Genomic DNA, 23,189 nt, shown 5'->3' on the forward strand with positions numbered 1-23,189 from the left:
TTTTCCTTTTTGGCTACCTCCCTTGTAAGGGGGAAAAAGCCTTGGTATATTTATGTAAAACAAAAAAGAAAATTGTGTCACCAACTCACAATTTACGGCACACTAAACTAATTTTGTTTGTTCTAGTATCTTCACAGGGGTCAAGACCTTCCTACCCTGCTACTGGTATTCCAACAGAAAAGGATGGATGACAGGGAGCATATTCAGGGACTACTTTGGGAAACTGGAAAGAGTTAGAGCTTTACTGCGAGAAGGAAGAGATTCCATTCAAGCTTCTCCTGATCTTAGATAATGCTCCCAGCCATCCCCCGTCAATAGAAAATCTCTCCAACAACATCCAGCTCACTTTCTTGCCACCAAATACCACTTCCATTCTGCAGCCATGTGACCATTGAATTGTTAAAACCTTCAAGTCGTATTATCTACGTTTGACCCTGACTGACATGGTTGAGAGGACACAAAAAGACAAGATGACCGTGAAGGAATATTGGAAGCAGTTTACCATCAAGGATGCTCTCTGCTTCATTAAAGAATCTTGGGAGAAAGTGCCAAGGAAATGCCTAAACGGGGTTTGGAAATCTGTGTCCTCAGTTGGTGTACGATTTCGTTGGCTTTGACATCCTAGAAAATGTCTCTAAAGCTAACAAGGAAAGTCTTGACACGGCCAGGGAAGCCAGGTTTGACCAACTTGAGCAGATGGACATTGTTGAACTGCTAGAATCGCACACAGTGGACATGACTAATGAAGAACTGTTAGAGATGGAGACAATACAGAATGCAGAGTTGGAGGCAGCTGCATCTCGGCCTATATCAGAAACTCCAGAGCCCGAGAGAGTCTTGACCAAAAGTGATCTCATAAAAGCACTCTCGTTTATACGAGAAGGACTGGATATCTTGGAAGCCAAAGATCTGAATATTAACAGAAGTGCAACAGTGGCCAGAAAAGTTACGTCAGAGCTGAACTGTTACAAAGTGATGTTAGATCAAAAAAAGAAAAAGATGATGCAGACAAAACTCCACCATTTCTTTCAAAAAAAGACAGTCAAGGAAGAGGAGGCAGGGCAAGGCAAGTAGGGAGAGGGAAGTGAGGAGGCAAGGCGAGGTGAAGAGGGAGAGCAGAGTGAGAAGGCAGAGCGGATGGATGTGGATGTGCTGTGACTTGCGACACTGCTTCTGACCCAGGGCAGTGGACAGGGTACAGGGATGACCCGTCATCCAGGAGGTGCTAAGATGGGAGGGAGGGTGGAGGGGAGTGGAGTGTATTTAGGGATGAAATGGGTGGGAATGATTTTATGCCTTTTTCTTTTTGGCTACCTCCCTTGTAAGGGGGAAAAAGCCTTGGTATATGTATGTGTTTACACCAGTTTCATGTTCATTTCTCACCACAAGCTCAGGCTGTATAAGGAATCAGATGTTTGCCCACTATGTTATTTCTGAGGAAGCCCTGCTAAGTGAAACGTTAAATACATTGGATCCCATACTCTGCGTTTGGCCTCTCTCCTATACTACCTTTCTTGATATTGAAATTCACTTCACTCTTCTGACTCCATTTTCAGATTTTGTCCAGGTTTTCTTGTAATGATTTGCAATCTTCTTCTGTACTTACTCTCTTTGGTAGTTTCACATCGTCTCCGAAGAAGTTCATATAACATTCCACACCTTCATCCATGTCATTTATATATATGGCAAACATTATTGGAGCCAATACAGAGCCTTGTGGGACTCCACTTATCATTTCTTCCCAATTTGAGTTCTTGTCTCCTAGTACCACTCATTTTTCTCCTGTTCAAGAAATCTTTCATCCATTCCAATAACTTTCCTTTTATTCCACCTATAATTTCAATTTTTCTTGGCAGCTGTTTGTGTGGTACTTTGTCAAATGCCTTTTGTAAATCTAGGAAGGCACAATCTGCCCATCTGTCCCTTTCTTGAATAGTTTCTATTAACCATTTCACTACGGGACTTAAATCTCGCGGGCAGCAGCCAATGCCAGCCGTACGACGTGTCGTAATAATACTCGCATCATAAAATATAGTCACCGCTTATATCGATCGTTCTCTCTTTCACCTGTGAATTTTGAAAACCACAGAGAATGGGATTAAGAGCAGATTAGGGAGAATGTAAAAACACAGGGGCGACTACAATAAATATAATCAAGACGCCGATATGGCAGCGTCGCAAATCCACTTGCTCCTCATGACGCCTACGTGTGTGGCACCGTATGGAAGGGGTTAATCTTGAGTAAAAGCACATTTGTGGCACACGAGCTTCCACTTCTAAATCCAAATTGTTTTGGATTTAGTAGTTTGTTGTCCTCCAAGTGTTTAATCCATTTACTTTTGAAAACTTTTTTGCATATTTTTGCTATAGTACTTGTAAGGGAGACCAGTCTATAGTTGGTTGGGTTTTCTTTGTCCCCTCCTTTGTATATTGGTACAATATTTGCATTTTTTCAATCTTGTGGTACTTTTCCTTCTTTGAGTGAAAAATCAAATATCTTGTGTATTTTGTCTGTTACATCTATACATTCTTTCAATATCCAATTTGCAATTCCATCCATCCCGTGTGACTTTCTAACGTCAAGGTTTTTTTTATTTGTTCTCTTATTTCTTTCTGTGTGACAATTATTTCTTTCTTTGTGGGGTTCTTTCTCTCTGTCCTTCCTCCCAATTTTGTGAGCTTTCAATTGTGAATACAGATTTAAAATGTTTCATCATAATTTCAGCCATTTCTACATCATCTATATATTCTTTATTTCTTTCGCACAGTTTCACTATTTCGTGTTTGTCTTTTAGTTTGTCATTTATATATCTGTAGAATAGTTTAGGTTGGTCCTTGCATTTTTCTATTATGTCTTTTTCATAGTTTCTTTTTTCTTCCTTGCATTTTTTTACATATTCGTTTCTTAGTTTGATGTATGTTTGCCATTTGGTCTTTTTTCCATCTTTTCCAGGCTTTGTCTCTTCTATCTTTAGCTTCACTACACTTTGTTATACCAACACTTTATGTATAACCTTTTTTGTTTTTTCTTTGGTATGTAGTTATCTGGTCCCTCCTTGTATTTTTCTTTTAATATGTTCCATTTCTCTTCCATCTTTGTTTCTTCATTTAAAAACGTTTCCCAGTTTGCGTTTTGAATTTTTTTTCTAAGTTTTTTAAAGTCAGTTTTGTTGTACATTAGTCTTCCTTTTCTATGTTTCTTATCTCTTCTCACATTATTTTGTATGAAAGTGTGTGTGCTCATATCACCCACCCCCTTATAAGGAATGATGAGTATAAATCATAACCTTACCTTTCCAACCACATATGGACTTCCTGCATCACCAAGGGCATGTGAGAACAGAATCTGGAAGGCTTCTGCAGAGGACCGCCGTGTTGGAATGACTGTGTACTGTAAAACACAAACATAAATTCTCTTATTTTATGAATTCTCTCATTTACAGAATTTACCATGGCTAACACAAACTAATTCAATTCAATTGGGGTGGTTACTCCCAAAGCAAATGAATTATTATTTCAATTAACCAACAAGCCTCACAAACTCATCCAATCCCTCATTGACACCAGATCACTTAATTGCCTCAGCAGTAAATCCTGGCCAGTGAGAGAAACAGCTCCACATACAACACAGACAAGAATAATGAATTTATTCTTGAAGAGATCTATGGCCAGGTCTGAGAGAATCATGGCCAGCTGTTGTGGGACTATAAATTTCCAGTCAAAGGAACTCAAGGAAGCAAAACTATTACAATGGCCATGAGGGTGATGATATACACTTACCACACTATTTTCTATTACTTACCAATACTATATCTGACACAACTGCCCAGTTCATGTTGAGGAAAAGCTGCCCAAAGAACACAACTGCAAAGGATGCACCTGTGTTTGTCTGAGCCATTGCCATAGCTCCAATAAGGAATGGTGTGGACAACAGTAACCCAACACCACACACCAATGGATCAGCTGCTTGAATCCTAAATACAGAGAATGGGTGATGTTACCTTTTTCCACTTTCTTCACCACAAAATATTCTGTGAAGATTTACAGTTACACAGAGTAAGTATACACAATTATGAAGTATAATAACTGTGCTCCTAAAGTGGAAGCCTTGAATATTTACATACTTCTGTCTAAGTTTCTGTCCTGTGAAAGAGCCAAGTGGAACACCAAGTAATCCTGCTGTCATTGCAATGGCACCGAAGATAAAAGCAACACTGAAAAACATGGAATTGGTACAAAATAAACAAACCATCCTTTAAGGAGAGAATTACAATATATGTAAAGCAAGATACTGCATACACACTGTACAATAAAATCCTAATACTCACTCATCTATCTTTATATTAGAATGTTCCTGTATTTTAACCCCCCTTTCAACAAAGATTGGACCCCACCAAGCCAATGCTCCTGCCACATATGTAACACATGTGAAGGCAAGTGTTGACAGAATGAAACTTCGGCTGGAAAAAATAAACAAACAGGTTAAACATAGGAACACAAATATAATTTCCGACAATCACCCCGGGACTCAAACCAAGGTCCCAATCCCGGGGTGACTGTCAGAAATTATTTGTATGATATTTGCTGCTGATAGTGCTTCACTTCAGATAACACATGAATCTGGACATCTCTTTACTAATTGTGTACTCAAAGTAAAATGTAACAACCAAGCAATTTCTTAATTTGCATATCAACCACCATGGAGAATGGTGAGTTAATTAATTCACCTATGCTACATCCTTTATATAGATAAGCATGAGTACACAAAATATTCCAGGAACAGTAGAAAATAGACAAATATACTTCAGCATAAACCACTTACTTGGTGAAGAGGTATTTCAGATCTTCCCAGAACGAGGTTGCCTCTAGCTGATTCCCTCCTTCACTTTCCCCACGAGGAGGTTCTTTAAGTACAAACAAAATCAGAAGCACAGCTATGAGTCCCATAGCTGGAGTTACTCGCAATCCCCAACGCCAAGCCTCAGAATGATTTCCACTATTTCCAACAAGCTGTGTTACTTCTGCACCAATAATATAGCCCAAGCCACTGTGAAAGAGAAATGATACTGCAAACAAATGTTATATGATGAGATATCGAGCCTTTATCATCACCTAAAAGGTACCCTATAACAGGGTTTTGATTGTATGGGGACATGTAATCACTACTTCAGGGAATATTTTGGGGCATCATTACAGAGTCACACATCATTTGTCTATTAGGGTAAACTCTACTCATATGGTAGGAGGGATAAGAGGAGAAGAATGCTGCCACTGTCAATGTCACAGAAAGTAACTCAATAGGCCGTGAGGGGGCCAAGAATATCCAACTTTATTTTTCTCATACAAAAAATTAAGACAAGGTCAAAGAGAACTCCAACCAACAAAAGAACTTGAGACGTTAAATGTGTGTGAATACAGTACAAACTAGAGCAAATGTCAAGTCACAGGTAGTACATGAGATGGTTGTGTTAGTATTGTGTGAAATGAAACAAAGGAAAATGAGAGCTGGACTTTGGGAACATGATGGGTAGGGTGTAAGGAATGCATTGCACAGTTGGTTAGTGACGTCACTGGTAAGAGTGGAGTGAAGTGTCACCGAGTATGTAGGTAAAGGTAAGCCTGGGATGGAAATGTAGCCATTTGCAAGTGCATACAAAGTCTGTCCAGAAAGTATCCAGCCATTATGAATATTTGCCTTGTCCTTTTTGGGTACCTCCCTAGTAAGGGGGAAAAAGCCTTGGTATATGTATGTATGTATGTATGAATATTTGCAGAAATGGTAGTATAATCTTTATAAAAATTGGCAGACATTGACAGAAGACTCTACTGCACATGCATAAGCAGCCATAGTCCCATGTGACAACTCAGTTACCAGCCAGACACAGTTGAGTGAAGGTGTGTACTGTTTGATTATCGCATTGGCAATGACTGAGCAAGTAGATCAGTGAATGGGAACGACAACAACAACTCCCTTTCCACCCGTTCTCCTCCTCACCTCCTCATTTCTCACTCTATCTAGCCTAGTAACTCCCATCATACTTCTCAGACACCTCATCTCAAACACATTCAAACTCCTTCTCTCTTCTTCTCTTATGTTCCATGTTTCTGCCCCATACAGTGCTGTTGGCACAATCACTCCTTCATATAGTCTACTCTTAGAATCCATTCCCAAATGTCTATTCCTCATTACACTTTTTAATCCACCAAGGCATTTACTCGCTTCTCTCAATCTACATTCTACCTCCACCCCCACTCCAACTTTTCCTGCCACATTCACACCCAAGTATCTAAAACTATCCACTTCCTCCAGTCGCTCTCCCTTCATGCTCATTTCCAGTCTGGTGCCACTTTCACCCCTTGAACATCTCATCACCTTACTTTTACCCACATTTATCTTTAGCTTTCTTCTATCACACACTCTCCCAAACTCTGTCACCAACTTCCTCAATCCCTCCTCCGATCCTGCCACAAGCGCAGTGTCGTCCGCAAACAACAGCTGGCTCACCTCCCACTTTTCTCCATTTTATTTAACCATCTCCAATCCCTTGCCCACTACCCTTGCATTTACTTCTCTCACTACCCCATCCATGTACAAGTTGAACAGCTGGGGCGACATACCGCATCCTTGACGAAGTCCCACCTTTACCTCGAACCACTCACTCTCTCCATTTCCAATCCTGACACAAGCTCTACTACTCTCATAAAAACTCTTGACAGCTCCCAAAAGCTTTCCTCCTATCCCATATATCCGCAAAACCTCCCACAGTGCCTTTCTGTCTACCATATCATAAGCCTTTTCCAGATCCATTAAAGCCCAAAAAACATCTTTCCCCTTTCCTATAGCTTTCTCACATATCTGTCTTACCACAAAGTTCTGATATACACAACCTCTACCCGTCCTAAATCCACACTGTTCCTCACCAATTACTCCCTCTCTTCCTCTCCTAATCCTCTCAATCAAGATCCTCCCATAAGCTTTCCCAACTACACTTAACAAGCTAATCCCTCTGAAACTACTACATTCACACTTGTCCCCTTTTCCCTTGTAAAGTGGAACTATACAGGCACTCCTCCAGTCCTCTGGCACTCTACCCTCTCTCCAGCAAACATTAAATAACCTCACCAGCCAGTCCACCATCACTGTACCTCCTTTCTTTAGACATTCTGCATGGCATCCATCCAGACCAGGTGCCTTACCTGCTTTCATCATCTTAACAACTGCCTTCACTTCATCCTTCCTTATTTCTCCTCCATTTTCCTCACTCAATCACGGTCATTTTCTTAGCATTTCCCACTGCAGCTATCTTTCCCTCCCTATCCTCCTTCACATTTAGCAACTCCCTAAAATATTCTGCCCATCTTCCCCTTACTACCTTCTCTTCCATTATCATCTCCCCATCTGCACCTTTTACTTTTTCTTCTCTACTTGATTCACTTCCTCTTCCTCTCTTAATTTCTTTCCAAAACATCTTTTTATTACTTTCAAAATTTTCTGTCATACTCTTACCCCATTTCACATCTGCTCTCCTCTTTGCCTCCTTTACCTTTTGCTTTACTTTTCTTTTCTTTGTACCTCTCATATGACTCCCTTGTCCTATTTTGTAACCAATCTGTGAAAGCTCGCTTCTCTTCTACAACCTTTTTTGTTTCCTCATCCCACCATTCACTACCCTTCCTTCTGTTTCCTCCTGTCCTTCTTGTTCCACACACCATCTTTGCACACTTTGTGACTCCCTCCTTGAACCATCCCCATTCCTCCTCAACTCCTAGCTCTACTCTATCCTTCACTCCCTCCCACTCCTCCCTCACCTTCTTCTTGTATTCCTCCTTTTCTTTTTCATTTAAAGAGTTCACTCTAAGCACCTCCCTACCTTTAGTCCTTTTCCTCTTTCTCCATCTATCCTCCATTCTCAACTTACCTTGCACCAGAAAATGATCTGATATTCCCCCACCCTTTCCCCCTTAGCACATGTACATCCTTAACTATTCCTATCATAATCCTATCTATCACTACATAATCCATTATCGCTCTATCTACCACCCTTCCATCCACCACCCTCTCCCATGTGTACTTATGCTTGACTTTCTTCTTAAACACTGTATTTGCTATCATCAACTCTTTCTAGACACATATCCACCATCAACTCTCCACTATGATTCTTTCCTGGAACTCCACATTTCCCAACCACTCCATCAATTGGATCATTTCCTACCCTAGCATCAAGGTCTCCCAGTACTATTACATTGACATTTCTCCCTAATCCCTTTATGCACTCATTTAAATCTATCCAAAAAGCCTCCCTTTCTTCTACACTCTTCTCACTGCCAGGCCCATATGCACTTACAAAAACCCACATCTCCTTTCCCAGTTTCACCTTCATCCACATTATGCGTGAGGAAACCTCCTTCCACTCCACTACGCGTTTACCTATTTCTTCACTTACTAGTACAGCCACCCCTTCCCTCCCTCGCCCTCTCTTCACTCCTGATAACCTCCCACTTACACTCCCAATCTTACACTCACCCTTCCCTTTCAACTTAGTTTCACTCAAAGCCAACACATCCATCTTTCTTCTCACAAACATACTACCTATCTCTTCCCTTTTACTCTCATCCATACCGCATCCACACACATTAAAAGACCCAAACCTTAGGGTGCTGGTTGGTAAACTCCTAGACCCTCTTATGCCTTTACTTTTTTTAGGAATGTCCCCTGAGAAGCTACAGGGAGAAGGATGCCTAGTCCCAATCCCCTGTCCCTTTTTTCTCGCCTCTTACAATCCAAGTGGAAATACTTGGAAGTATTCTTTCCCCCCACAAATTACAAACAAGCAAAAATTATACATATGGAAGATCTTGAGAACTTAAATATCATCCAGTACACAAATACTTAAATGGCAACAATATAGCTTACACATACCATTCAAAAAGTTTAAAAAAGATACACAACCTATACCACTAGCACCACTGCATATTCACATAAACATATTTACATCCACATCACACAGTAACCTTTTTAAAACAGCTCATCAAACTCAACATTTCACAGCCCCATCAGTCCCATACAAATATCCCTCCCATGACAAGCATAGGAATACAATGACAGCATTCTTTTCATCAACCATAAGATCATCGGAAAATAATGGGATAGAGACTTTGTGAGGGAAAAAAAAAAAAAAAAAAAGGGGGGGGGGGAGGCAAGAAAAAAAATATTTTTCCTAACATTAGACAAATGTGTGACTCTGGTCTGCACAATTCCCCAAATTCCCTACAGTATTAATGGCATATAACTGTAATCAATACCAAAAAAGCAAACAAGGAATTAAACATGAAACAACAACTTTGTTCTCTTTTCATAACCTACCTTCCTACTGGGATAGCAAAGTAGAACAATGCCAACATCTTTGAACGTAAATCTTTGACAAACATGTCGGAGATGATAGTTGGGGCAATGGTGGAGTAACTTGCTTCCCCCACACCTACGAAACACCGGAAAAGTAGGAATAACCCATAATTCTGAAAAATAGAGTTAAATTACAATATACCTTACCCTTGTAAAGAAATATTACATTACAAATGCTTGATGAAAGCAATTCAGCACTACTTATACAACTCTACTAGCCATTAGAACAAGGAATTTTAATCTCCCTGACAGAAAAAGGATATTTTTGTTCACAGTACCTCTTAAATTTTACTCAAGGAAACCTATAATTGAGTTGGCAGGTGGAACAATCCATTTACAATGAAAAATAATTCAGAAGTAACATATTTCTAATAAAGCAATGAAATGTATTGCACTGTATCTTTTATAACTTTGTCAAGTTTTCATCCACCTGAGCTGACTCCCTTCTATTATTTTTCTCTGGATGATTCCAGATAATTTATTCAGAGGTGGGTAACTCCACACCTTAAACAGGTTACGGACTATTGTAACCTCCCTGCTTATGTGTATTATACAGGGTGTTTGGGATAAATTTGATCATTTTTTTTATCTTCTGTCATTTCAGAACCATTTGAAGGATTTAATAGTGTTAAAGTGCAACAGATAGTTGATTCCAAGTACTATTGGTGGGTGTGAGAGCTAGAGCATAGATGACTGGAAAACACCGGAATATTGGAAGAGAGTGACCTGCATCATTATGATTCGTGCCACATTCAAAAATATGGAAAACTTTGCAACTCTGTGTTCCTTGAATTCCGTGAAGGCCATGAGACGTGAGCTGGAGAATTGTGACGGAGATGTGGAAGCAGTGGCTACCAGGAAGAACCATTGCAGGCATTCTGACTGTCCACACAACAAAATTCATTGAGAAGCTGGTTTAAAAAAAAAAAAAAAAGTGCAGTAAGATCCAGGCAAGGCAATGTGGACCTTGGCAAGAGAGATGGGTGTTAGAGTGGAGACTATGAAGAAAGCATTGAACGAGAATCTTAACTACTCCTCATTCAAGAGGCGCAAGGGCCAACTACTCACCGCCAATGTGCCTTACAAAAGTCTAGTCAAACACCCAGTCCATCCAGGGATGCTCTAGTTCTTCTCAGACGAGAAGAACTTCTGCAGGGCCAGTTGCACAATGTGCAGAACAACAGGTGGCTAGCCTACAGTCTGCACAAAGTCCCACACTTCATGAAGACCAAGTTCCCTCAAACTATATTTACCTAGTTGTATTATACAGGAGGGGAGCTATGCTCATAGTGACCCATCTTTGTATCTCTCAGCATTTAGTTGTTCTTAAATTCTTGTATGGTTTTTGCACATACTATTTTTTCATTGAACTTGTTCCAGACATCTATCACTGTGTGGAAAACTATCCTTTTTCAGATCTCTTCTATAACTATCCTTTTTGAGTTTCTTTTTGTGTCCTCTTGTATTTCTTCTGTCCCACTTTAATAAATCATCTCTATCAAGGACTCCCATACCTTTCATGATTCTGTAAATGGCCAGAAGATCTCCTCTTTCTCTTCTTTGTTCCAGGGTTGTTAGTTCCAGTGATGGTCTTTGGGTGTGTTTCTAGCGAAGGTCATGTCAAGCTGCCCCACATCTTTGAAGAGGGACTCACTTCAGATGGCTATACTGAGTTCTTGTCCACTGTTGTCAAGTACTGGGTGTAGAGGGTGGCTGTGGGAAGACCATATGTGTGGCAGCAGGACTCAGCTCCATGTCACACCTCTGTGAAAACCCAGAAGTGGCTGTCTAAGAACTTCTACAAATTCACCAGTCCCAACATCTGGCCCCCCAACTTGCCTGATTGCAACCCCATGGACTATCATGTGTGGGGCACATTTGAAAAAGACACCAATCGTACTGTCTGAGACATCAAGGACAAGCTGATTGCCAGGATCAAACTGGTGTTCAGGCGTCTCTCGAAGGACACCGTGAAGGCCACGTGCTGTAAGTTCAGGTCCCCCTTGGAGGCCATGGTGGAGGCTCAGGGTGGCTTCTTTGAATGGGTTGTATTTGGTAAAAGATCCTCTTAGAGAAGCACTTTGAATTTTGAGAATATATCAATTTTTGGCCAGGCTATGATGTTTTTCTTTCCTTTCCGAAAAAGTGTCAAATTTATCCTAAACATCCTGTATCTCTGCTGATGTAATATGAAAAATCTTAGGATCAACTCTGCTTTTCTGTGCAGTTTCATATTTGTAACCTATAGTTTATTGACATTTCTATTAAATATGCATATATACATATACTAATACCCTTTTCTCCCTTACAAGAGAGAAACCCAAAATCATAGACATAAATCCACTCCCACCCATTTCATCCCCACATACTCCACTCCTATTCTCCATCCCTTCCTCCCTCCCTCTTTTCTTGGTTCCTCCTGGATGACTGGTCTCCCCTGCAGCTTGTCCACTGCCCTGGGTCAGAAGCAATATGGTAAGACACAGCACATCCACAGCAAGGCTGCTTCATTTAATTGGTGACCCCCCCCCACTTCTCCATCCCCTCATGCAGAAAAAGAAGATTGGGAGAAATCCCTTCAGACTGCATCAAAATATCACTCACACATACTCCCTCAACCCCCCTATCCCTCACTCACTCCCATGCATCACAGCATCATCCATACACAACCATTCTCTACTCACCTCTATCCTCTGTCTTCTGCTTTCCTTCCTCAACAGACATTCCCCTCTTTCCCAATGCCCCTTTTACCCCAGCCATCTATCTCATCCTTGGTCACGCCCTCATGTTCACTCTTCCCACCTCTGCCTTCCACACCTCTTTTACTAATCTTTCTTCACTCATTCTTTCCACATGTCCAAACCATCCCAATACTCTTTCATCAACCCTATCTCCCAACTCCCTTTCCAACTCCCTCTTCTCCTCACCTCCATAATTTCTCCCTCTATCCAGCCTAGTAACCCCTACCATACTTCTCAGGCATTTCATCTCAAACACAAGAAATAACTGAAAGAATTGAAGAAAACTTATGCGAGGAAAGTATGCAAAAAATTAAGAAATGGAAGGAAAACACAGAAAATGAAGAGACTGCCTTTAGAGAAACAGTCCAACAACAAATACAGGAAAATGTATACACCCATACACCCATTCAAGTAATTAAAGAAAAGGAAAATTGAGTTAAAGATGTAGTGGATAGAAAAAAAATCTATTGTGGTATATGGACTAAGGGAAAAACATGGTCTGGCAAGGTACATGTGAAAAAAAGAAGAAAAAGAAACAGCAATAGCAATCTTAAAAGATATAGGAAGTAGAGAAAGATATAGATGAAGTGTATAGGATGGGACATTATTCTAAGGAAAGAAATGGACCCCTAAAGACAGTAATGTGCACAGACATTGCAAGGGGCAGGTGCTTTGAGCTGGAAATTGGGCACTTCACTCTTTTGTATTATTCGTATTTGGCATCTATCCATTAGGGTGCAACACTATTTTCCACATTATAATTTCTGAATGGTAAGAATGGAAAAAGCCTATGAAATAATTTTTCATTAATTTTTATATATTTTTGTGAAGGGCACTTATGGGGCACAGGGCAAAGGGGCAGGTGGTCAGGCACCCCCAGCATCCTCCCTCTGCACGGGCCTGCCTAAAGATAAAACTAAGATTGCAAATGGTAGAAGACATAAAAAAAGCAAGCAAATTGGCAAGAAGTGAACATTACAATAAGATATGGATAAAAAGAGAAATAAGTGTTGAAGAATTAGAAAAAGAGAAGACACTAAAAGATGAAGCTAAGGAAAAAAATGCAAAGAGAATAGAGACTGAAAGCAAGGAATTCTATTGGAGGGTAATCAACACAAGACTGAGAAAATGTTACATCAGAATGGATGAAGCAAAAACAGAAAACAAAATGGAGAAAGAAAAAAATTAAAAGTGATCTATACTAACATTGACAGTTTAATTTCAGGACTGAATTAACTAAATGATTACCCGTTTTATGAAAAACCAGACATAATGGGAATTCTGGAGATGAAATTAAGGTGTTCAATACCACCTAATAAAGTTGGACAAAGGTTATACAATTATTGCACTAAAAACAGAAACAAGAAACAGGGAGGAAGAATCAAGTTCTTGGCAAAGAAAAACTTGAATGTGACAAAGATTACTGAGGGTAAAGGCAATATAGAACTGATCATGATAAAAATCGAAGACAGGATCATGAAAGGTAAAAAGTTTGTGGTGATTTATGCGCCCCCAAAAACGAGCTCTTGGAAAGAGAATGAATATATGAAAATGCTAGAAGATACAAGGCATTCATTAAACAAGCTACTAAAGGGCAGAGGTAACCTGGTAATTATGGGGGACTTTAACTGCAAAGAAATTTGTTGGGAGGAAATGACAATGTAAGGCAGAGAGGATTTGTGGGGTAATGTATTACTAGACATGACCATGGAATATACAATGACACAATGGGTCAATGAAAATACCAGATATAGAAGTAATGAGGAACTGTTGAGACTGGATTTAATATTTACAACAGAACCTGAAATTGTGGATAAAATTGAATACAAGACACCATTGGAAAGAGAAACCATATACTTACAGACTGAACTAAAGGAAGCAATATATTTGGAGAGAAATGAAAAGTATAGAAAAGGAAGATTGATGTACAGCAAAATGGACTTTGGAAAACTAATGAATTCTTTCAAAATGCAAATTGTGAAAAATTCTACATGAAGAGGGAAAAGTTGAAGAAAAATGGGATATTTTGATGGATAACTATAATGGAAGAATAGGTACGTACTAAGACAGAAACAAGAGAGTGTACATTAAATGCTGGTTCAATAGAAGATGCAGTGTGGCAAAAGATAGAAGAGACAAAGCTTGGAAAAGATGGAGAAAAGATAAAAAAACCTGGAAAATGGGAAATAATTTAAACCATAGAAACGAGTATGTAAAAGTGTAATGAGAAGGAAAAAGGAACCATGAAAAAGACATTATAGAAAAATGCAGAGTGCAGCCCAAACTATTCTATATGTAAATGGTAAACTTAAAAATAAACAGGAAATGGTGAAACTACACCAAGGAAATACAGAATACACAGAAGATCTAGAAATGGCTGAAGACACAAATAATCACTTCAAGTCAGTTTCACTAAAGAGAAGGTACAGTATTGGGACAAAGGAAGCAAAGTGTAATCTCCCCCCCCCCCCATGAGTGAAATAATAACAACACAAAAAGAAATAATGGAGCAATTAACAAACCTTGTTGTTAGGAAATCGCACAGCCCGGACAGAATTGCAAATTTGATACTAAAAGAATGCAAAGAAGAACTAATGGACAAAATATTTAACATAAGTTGCTCACTTAAAGAAGGAAAAATACCAAAAGACTGGAAAAATGCCAACATTGTACCAATACATAATGGAGGAAACAAGGAAGAACCAGCTAATTATAGACTGGTCTCACTAACAAGCACTAGCTAAAATTTGTGAGAAAATTATTAAGAAGTTCGGTGAAACACCTAGAAGAAAATAATAAACCCAAGACAATTTGGGTTCAGACAGGGAAGATCATGTTTTTACTCAAGACTAATAGATATAAGAAAAAAATAGATGGGCTGATTGTGCTTTCTTGGACTTACTCGTACAAAAAGCTTTCAACAATGTACATACATATACCAAGGCTTTTTTCCCCTTACAAGGGAGGTAGCCAAAAAGGGAAAGGCATAAAAACACTCCCACCCATTTCATCCCTAAATACACTCCACACCCCTCCCACCCTCCCTCTCATCTGAGCACCTCCTGGATGACGGGTCATCCCTGCACCCTGCCCACCGCCCTGGGTCAGAAGCAGTGTCGCAAGACACAGTGCATCCACAGCAAGGCCGCTTCATTTAATCGGCGACCCCCCCTCTCCGTCCCCCTTTGCATATAAGGCAAGGACGGGGAGAAATCCCTTCGGGCTGCGTCAAAATTTACTCACACATACTACCCCACCCCCCCGCCCATTCCTCCTCATGCAGTCACAACATCATCCATATACAACCATTCTCCACTCACCTCTGTCTTCCGTCCTCTCCCTTCCTTCCTCAACAGACATTCCCCTCTTCCCCAAAGCCCCCTTCACCCCATCCATCCACCTCATCCTAGGACGTCCCCTCATGTTCACTCCCTCCACATCTGCCTTCCATACCTCTTTTACTAGTCTTTCTTCACTCATTCTTTCCATGTGTCCAAACCATCCTAATATTCTTTCATCAACCCTATCTCCCAGATCCTTTTTCACCCCTGTTCTCCTCCTCACCTCCTCATTTCTCACTCTATCCAGCCTAGTAACCCCACCATACTTCTCAGACACCTCATCTCAAACACATTCAAACTCCTTCTCTCTTCTTCTCTTATGTGGAACATTTCAACAATGTACCACACAAAAAATTATAAAAAAAAAAATTGGAAAACATGGGAGGGATACAAGGTAATTTGGGTTCAGACAGGGAAGATCATGTACCACAAATTTAATCTGTTTTTACTCAAGACTAATAGATATAAGAAAAAGATGGATGGGCTGATTGAGCTTTCTTGGACTACATATACATACATATACCAAGGATCTTTCCCCCTTACAAGGGAGGTAGCCAAAAAGGAAATGGCATAAAATCATTCCCACCCATTCCATCCCTGGATGGAGGACTTCCTGAATGGTAGAAAGATGGTAGTACTCAAAAAACAGGTTGGAAGGAAGTGGTTTGTGGAATTCCTCAAGGATCTGTATTGGCTCCATTAATGTTCGCTATTTATGTGAATAACATGGATGATGATGTGGATTGTTACACGAGCTTCTTTGCAGATTATGCTAAATTGTTGAGGAGAGTAAAAACCAAAACAGATTGCAAATCACTACAAGAAGACCTGAACAAGGTTTGGAAGTGGAGTCAGAAATGGGAAGTGGACTTCAACATTAAGAAGTGTAGCATAATGGAGCTCGAAAAAAGTAAAAGTAGGATATCAGGACAATATAAAATTGGAACTAAGGAGGTAAAGAGAGCGGGATCTGAAAAAGATTTGGGAGTAATTATCTCAAACGACTTGTCCTATGATAAACAAATACACAAAATTGTTGGAGAATCCTATAACTTGCTAAGATCAATAAAAGTGGCATCTACCTATTTGGACAAAGAAATTATTAAAAAAATATTAGTCACACTGATGAGGACACTGGAATATGTGGCGACATTGTGGTCACCCAGTACCAAAAAGAATATAAAGAAAATTGAGAAGAATCCAGAGAGCAGAGCTACAAAAATGGTTCCAGCACTTTCAAACTTGTCATATGAAGAGACTGGTGAAATTGGAGTTACCAACTTTGGAGCAAAGAGAGGCGACCTACTGACCATCTATAGAATCATGAAGGGCACAGAAATACTCAATAGAGAGGACTTGTTAAACTGGGACAAGAGAAACACAAGAGGACATGGAAAGAAACACAAAAAAAGATAGTTATAGAACAGATCTGAAGAAGAACAGTTTTCCACACAGAGTGGTGGACGCTTGGAACAAACTGGACGAAACAGTGTTGTGTGCAAAAACCACTCATGAATTTAAGAGCAAACTAGACACTGCAAGATACAAAGGCAGGACAACATAAACATAGCTCCCCTTCTTGTAAAATACAACAAGGTAAATACAAACTCTTCCTCTCTTATTTCCATGTTTCTGCCCCATAGTGCTGTCGGCACAATCACTCCTTCATACAATCTCCTCTTAGCATCCATTCTCAACTGTCTATTTCTTTTCAATCCCCCAAGGGATATACTTGCTTCTCTCTATCTACATTCTACCTTCACTTTTCCCTTTCCTGCCACATTCGCATCCAAGAATCTAAAACCATCCACTTCCTCCGGTCTCTCTCCTTTAATATTCACTTCAATTTGTTGCCACATTCTCCCCTTGTACATCTCATCACCTTATTTTTACCCATCTTTATAAGAACATAAGAACGTATGAATGAAGGAGACTGCAAGAGACCATAAGGCCTACACTAGGCAGCTCCGTATCCATCACCACCTGTCACCCCATCCATAAAGTTGTCTAATTGTTTCTTAAAACAACTGATAGTTTCAGTTCTTACTACGTGGTTACTAAGTTTATTCCATTCGTCAACCACCCTATTAGTAAACCAATTCTTGCCTATTTCCTTCTTAAATCTAAATTTGTCCAGTTTATAACCATTACTGTGAGTCCTGCCCTGTTGTTTTAATATGATGACCTTGTTTGCATCACCCTTGTTAAGGAGCTCGTCCATCAGAAAATCACGAAAAAAAAAAAAAAAAAATACTGAAAATATTTCCTCTAAAAGTGTTGCTCATTAGCTATCTCATGGCTGAGTATGGATGTTATATCTTAATTTTTACTATCTAAAAAAAATATAATACAGTACCCCCCCTACCCTACTGTGGCTGGGTTGTGTGCGCTGCGTACTGCATATCACGTTTTCTGTTGTTACATATATTTGCTAACAAAAGAAGCTGCATATTTTGCACAATATTTATGCTTTTGTATGATAAATAATAGCATACGATATGGCAACAGGGACCTGACTGCGTAGCGTACAGTATGAATCGTCCATCAGAAAGAAAAAAGAAAAAAAAAAAAAATCTGAAAATATTTCCTCTAAAAGTGTTGCTCATTAGCCATCTCAAGACCAAGTATGGATGTTGTATCTTGATTTTTACTATCTAAAAAAATATAATACAGTAACCCCCCTGTGTGGCTGGGTCGTGTCCGCTGCGTACTGCATATCACATTTCCTGTTGTTACATATATTTGCTAACAAAAGAAGCTGCGTATTTTGCACAATATTTATGCTTTTGTATGATAAATAATAGCATACAATATGGCAACAGGGACCTGACTGCTTAGCGTACTGTCGTACAGTATGTGAACGTGACTTATTCATAACTTGTCTTTCAAGTGAATGAGACATACTATTTTCTAGAGTTCAGTTCTGTGCTCAAGTTGCAGTTCTGAACCACATCTTTGGTTATGAATTTGCATATATGCCATCAGCAAGAGGGACAACAACCAGTGCTGCCATAAAACAGCTTAGGATGGCAGATAAAGATAGTCTGTCGCCAAAGATGCATCGCGCCAAGAAAAGGAAAAGTGCACGCTTGGAACCTGAGCAATATAACTCTGGTGGATAACTGGATTCATCATATAAACCTGTAATTAATCAAAAGCTAGCAATAAAGAGTAGGGTGGTGCCTATGATACCCTTTCAACACCATAACATCCTAAATAATGAAAGGGGACCAGTAGCCATGAACAAAACTATGACACTCATTCCTGACTATGAAGGGTCAGGAATGAGTGTCATAGTTTTGTTCATGGCTACTGGTCCCCTTTCATTATTTAGGATGTTATGGTGTTGAAAGGGTATCATAGGCACCACCCTACTCTTTTCATAGACAGTCAGACAAAACTCATAATGCATAATCTCAAGCACTCATCTGCCTGTGGCCCTGATAACATAAGCAACATCCACCTAAAACACATTGGACCACAAGGTATACACGCACTCACAAACATTGCAAACTACAGCTATTCACACAACACTATACCCGACATCTGGAAGCATGGTAAAATAATCACCATTCCAAAACCGAACAAAGACCCAACAATCCCAACATCGCACTGCCCAATCACACTTCTCTGCACCCCCTCTAAACTCATTGAACGCCTAATACTTAAACTTGTCACACCATATATTCCCCTTGCTGACTCACAACACGGTTTTAGGCCACTACACTCCACAAACACTCTTCTGACAAACCTCACACAAAGAATTTTAGATGGCATCAATTCAGATAGGCCCCACCACAGAACACTTCTTATAACATTGGACATTAGTAAAGCTTTTGATGCTATCCCCCGCCACAACCTAACAAATAAAATATATAACACAGACATGCACAATAACACCAAAAGATGGCTGGCCAATTATCTGGCAGGCAGGAATGCTCATGTGTCATATAATGGCCAATCATCGCACATCAGAAACATTAAGAACGGAGTACCACAGGGCTCAGTTCTATCCCCCACATTATTTAATCTATACATGCATGACTTACCCACACCAGACACCTCAGAAATACAAATCTCTTCCTACGCAGATGACATAACAATCACATGCACACATCGTAACACAGACAAAGCTGCAGAAATAATCCAGCCTTACCTTGACACACTCAACACATGGTTCATCACAAACAGACTCAAAATAGCTCCAACCAAATCTACAGCAACACTTCTCACCAACTGGACAAAAGAACACAAATACATACCTCATCTCTACATCAACAACACTCTAATACCACACACAAACACACCGAAAATTCTTGGTGTAACATACGATACATCCATGTCTTTCAAACAACACCTCACAAACATAAAAAACAAATGCACACCTAGACTTAACGCACTTAAGTCAATCACTGGAACAACATTTGGACAAAACAAAGAAACTAATATAACAATATACAAACAATGCATACGCTCAGTGATGAATTATGCGAGTCCTGCATGGGCTCCTAATCTCAGTGAGACACACCACAACACCCTTCAAATCATACAAAACAAAGCCCTAAAAACAATTACAGGCTGCACAAATACAACATCTACAGACCATTTACACCATGAAACAAAAGTCCTCAAAGTCAAGGACCACCTCGACATGAGAGGCACACAAACACCTGCTGCAGCCACCACAAACACATCACACCCGCTACACTACATAGCAGAACACCCACACACACCAAGAAACATTAAAACTACACCCAAAGACCTTTATTACGCACAGATACTCTCTTCTCTTCCTCCACAACCACCAAATACCAGCCTCCGGAAACATATTCATAATCATATCACTCACCGCTCCATTAACACACTGAAAGACAACACACTGCTGCATGCCAGACCCCCTGATATCCACCCTTCTGAATCCTCTCTCTCACAAAAGGACAGAGTCCACTTGGCCAGACTGCGATGCGGTCACCACCCAGCACTTCTAAGCTACCAGAAGAGGCTGGACGACCGTGTTGTGAACAGCTGCCCAGGATGTAACACTTCACCCCATACCATACAACACATAATGGAAGACTGCATTATACACAATCATGCACGCAAACAACACAACATACACTCTATAAAGGATTTGTGGGAAAACCCAGTTTCGGCTGTGGCCTTCCTTGGGGAGACGGGACTGCTCGGACAGACAGTCTAGGGAACGACAACAACAACAACAACTCATTCCTGAAAAACTTGATTTTTGCACATTTAACTTGATTCATATCTTAAAATGCCTTCACTGATTTTCAAATGCAAGTCCTTTTCAGATTCAGCATCATTGGGAGAACATTTGGTGGCAGATTTATATCCCTCTGTCAAGGATTAGTAGGATTTTTTTTTTTTTTTTTTTTTTTTTTTTCATCAACTTACTTTGGATTTTTTTTTTTCTCATAACAGACTGATCAGAACATCATACTTGTGACTCTGTTTCTTCATCTATCTTAGCCCATTATAAAGACAAAAAATAATCAATATCCAGTCAAAGGTCTATCCTCTGAATCAATTTCAAAATTTTCAAAAATTACCCCTCGATAATGAAAAAAAAAATCACAATAAAAAAAGTATAAGCATAAATGACTTGAAAACTCAGTGGTATCTTCTCTGAGACAAGACAGTTATTAGGAAAAAATCTCAGCCACTTTCACCCCAATAAAAAAAGTTTTATTTTCTAATGGACGTCGCCTTAAAGTCTTTGATCCACTTGAACACCTCTATTAGATCACCCCGCACTCTGCGTCTTTCCACAGAGAGTAAGTTAACCACTTCCATACAGTGACGCCTACGTAGGCGGCATGAAGAGCATGTGGGTATTCGATGATGCCGACGTCGGCATCTTGATTATATTTATTGTAGTCATACCTATGTAATTTCCATTCTCTCTAAACTGGCTTCATCAATTTTCTATGGATATCAAAATACACGGGTGAAAGAGAACGAACGATTGAGCACTGACTTTATTTTTTATAATGCGATTATTATGACGCAACATCGCACATCGGGCAGCTAATGCTGCCAGACGTGCGATGTGCCCCGGAGTGAAGAGGTTAAGGTGTCTAAACCTCTCTTTGTAAGGCAAATTTCGGAGTCAATTTTGGTCATTCTTCTCTGTACTGATTCTAGTGAATTGATATCCATTCTGTAGAACGGAGACCAAAACTGTACCGCATAGTCAAGGATGGGTCTAACTATCGCTAGAGTTTAATAATTAACTCTGCAATTCTATTCGTTACCGTCCTAGCAATGAAATCTAATGCTTTGTTAGCTTTATTCCTGGCCCTAATGCACAGTTTCCTGGTTTTACAGTCCGGACTCACTAGAACTCCCAAGTCTCTCTTGCACTCAGTTTTCTCTAAAAGCCCTATGTTTAACACACTACACTTAGAGATATTGAAGTTCATTTGCCATTTCACTGACCATGTGAACAATTTGTTAAGATCATCCTGCAGAATCTCTGCATCGTCTCCTGACCTAATTAGGCGTCCTATTTTAGTGTCGTCCGCAAACTTACTAACATCACTATTTATCCCATCATCTAAGTCATTTATGTACATAATGAACAACAAGGGACCCAAAACCGAGCCCTGGGGGACCCCACTAGTAACATTGCCCCACCTAGATTTTACTCCATTTACAGTGACCCACTGTTTTCTGTTACTAATCTAAGCTCTAATCCATTCTAACACTTTTCCTCCTATGCCATGGGCTTTGATTTTATTTAGTAGTCTCTGGTGTGGCACCTTGTCAAACGCTTTGCTAAAGTCAAGGTAAATAACATTGTAATTATCATTGTTATCTGACGCCTTATATACTTTAGTGTAAAAGGATAAAAGATTAGTCACACATGACTTACCCTTGGAGAAACTATGCTGTGAATCACAAATTAAATTATGTCTTTCGATGTGTTCTCCGAGTCTATTTATTATTACCGATTCAAGCATTTTTCCTAACCGATGTCAAACTGATTGGCCTGTAGTTGCATATAGACGATATATCTCCCTTCTTAAAAACAGGAACAACATTTGCTTGCCTCTAAGCAGTAGGCACAAAACCAGTGTCTACAGATTTATTAAATATTTCAGTTAACTGGTCCCAATTTCAAATTTACACTCCTTAAGCATTCTCGGAAAAATTTCGTCTGGACCCGGGGATTTTGTAGTCTTTCAATCTGCTTGACTACTTCTTTATTAATCCTGATATTAGATAGACTACTTTCTTCATCCCCTCTGAAAATCAGATTGCAGTCAGGTACTATATCTAACCTCTTATTAGTACACACCAATAGAAAATAATTGTTAAAATCCTCATTCATTTTTTCCTCCGATTCTATCACTACACTTTCATTGTTTTTAATTGGTCCTATTCTTTCTTTATTTTTTGTTCTATAGAGATGAAAGAAACCCTTTGGGTTGGATCTTGCTTGACTAGCAACCTTAATTTCATAATTACGTTTCACTGTGTATTCTTTTTGACCAGATTTGCCATTTTGTTATATCTTGATCTAAGGTGTGGTTCCCTGTTTTTTATTTTCATGTAAAGTCCTCTTTTCATTTCGATCTCATATTTCAATCTGTCCGTCATCCATTTAGGAGTACAGGTAATCCTCGTTTTACGCAGGTTCACATTACGCGATTTCACATTAAAGCGGTGTCCAAAACTAGG

At 39.7% G+C, this 23,189-nt stretch overlaps 1 protein-coding gene across 2 annotated transcripts in view; it reads right to left on the reverse strand.

The window, feature by feature from the left end:
- Positions 1–3,292: 3,292 nt before the first annotated feature.
- The window catches only part of spin (lysolipid transporter protein spinster), a gene marked incomplete at its 3' end in the record, with an annotated part of 102,565 nt that continues 82,668 nt past the window's right edge, over positions 3,293–23,189 (reverse strand). For both annotated transcript variants that reach the window (XM_076207110.1, XM_076207109.1), the window contains 6 exon segments: positions 3,293–3,391; positions 3,803–3,974; positions 4,125–4,214; positions 4,329–4,460; positions 4,823–5,047; positions 9,365–9,516. In XM_076207110.1, coding sequence (XP_076063225.1) covers positions 3,293–3,391; positions 3,803–3,974; positions 4,125–4,214; positions 4,329–4,460; positions 4,823–5,047; positions 9,365–9,516 — 870 coding nt within the window.

This window comes from Oratosquilla oratoria, chromosome 23 (assembly GCF_046742065.1).
Source record: "Oratosquilla oratoria isolate Oo_2021 chromosome 23, ASM4674206v1, whole genome shotgun sequence".
Classification (NCBI taxonomy): Eukaryota; Metazoa; Arthropoda; class Malacostraca; order Stomatopoda; family Squillidae; genus Oratosquilla; species Oratosquilla oratoria.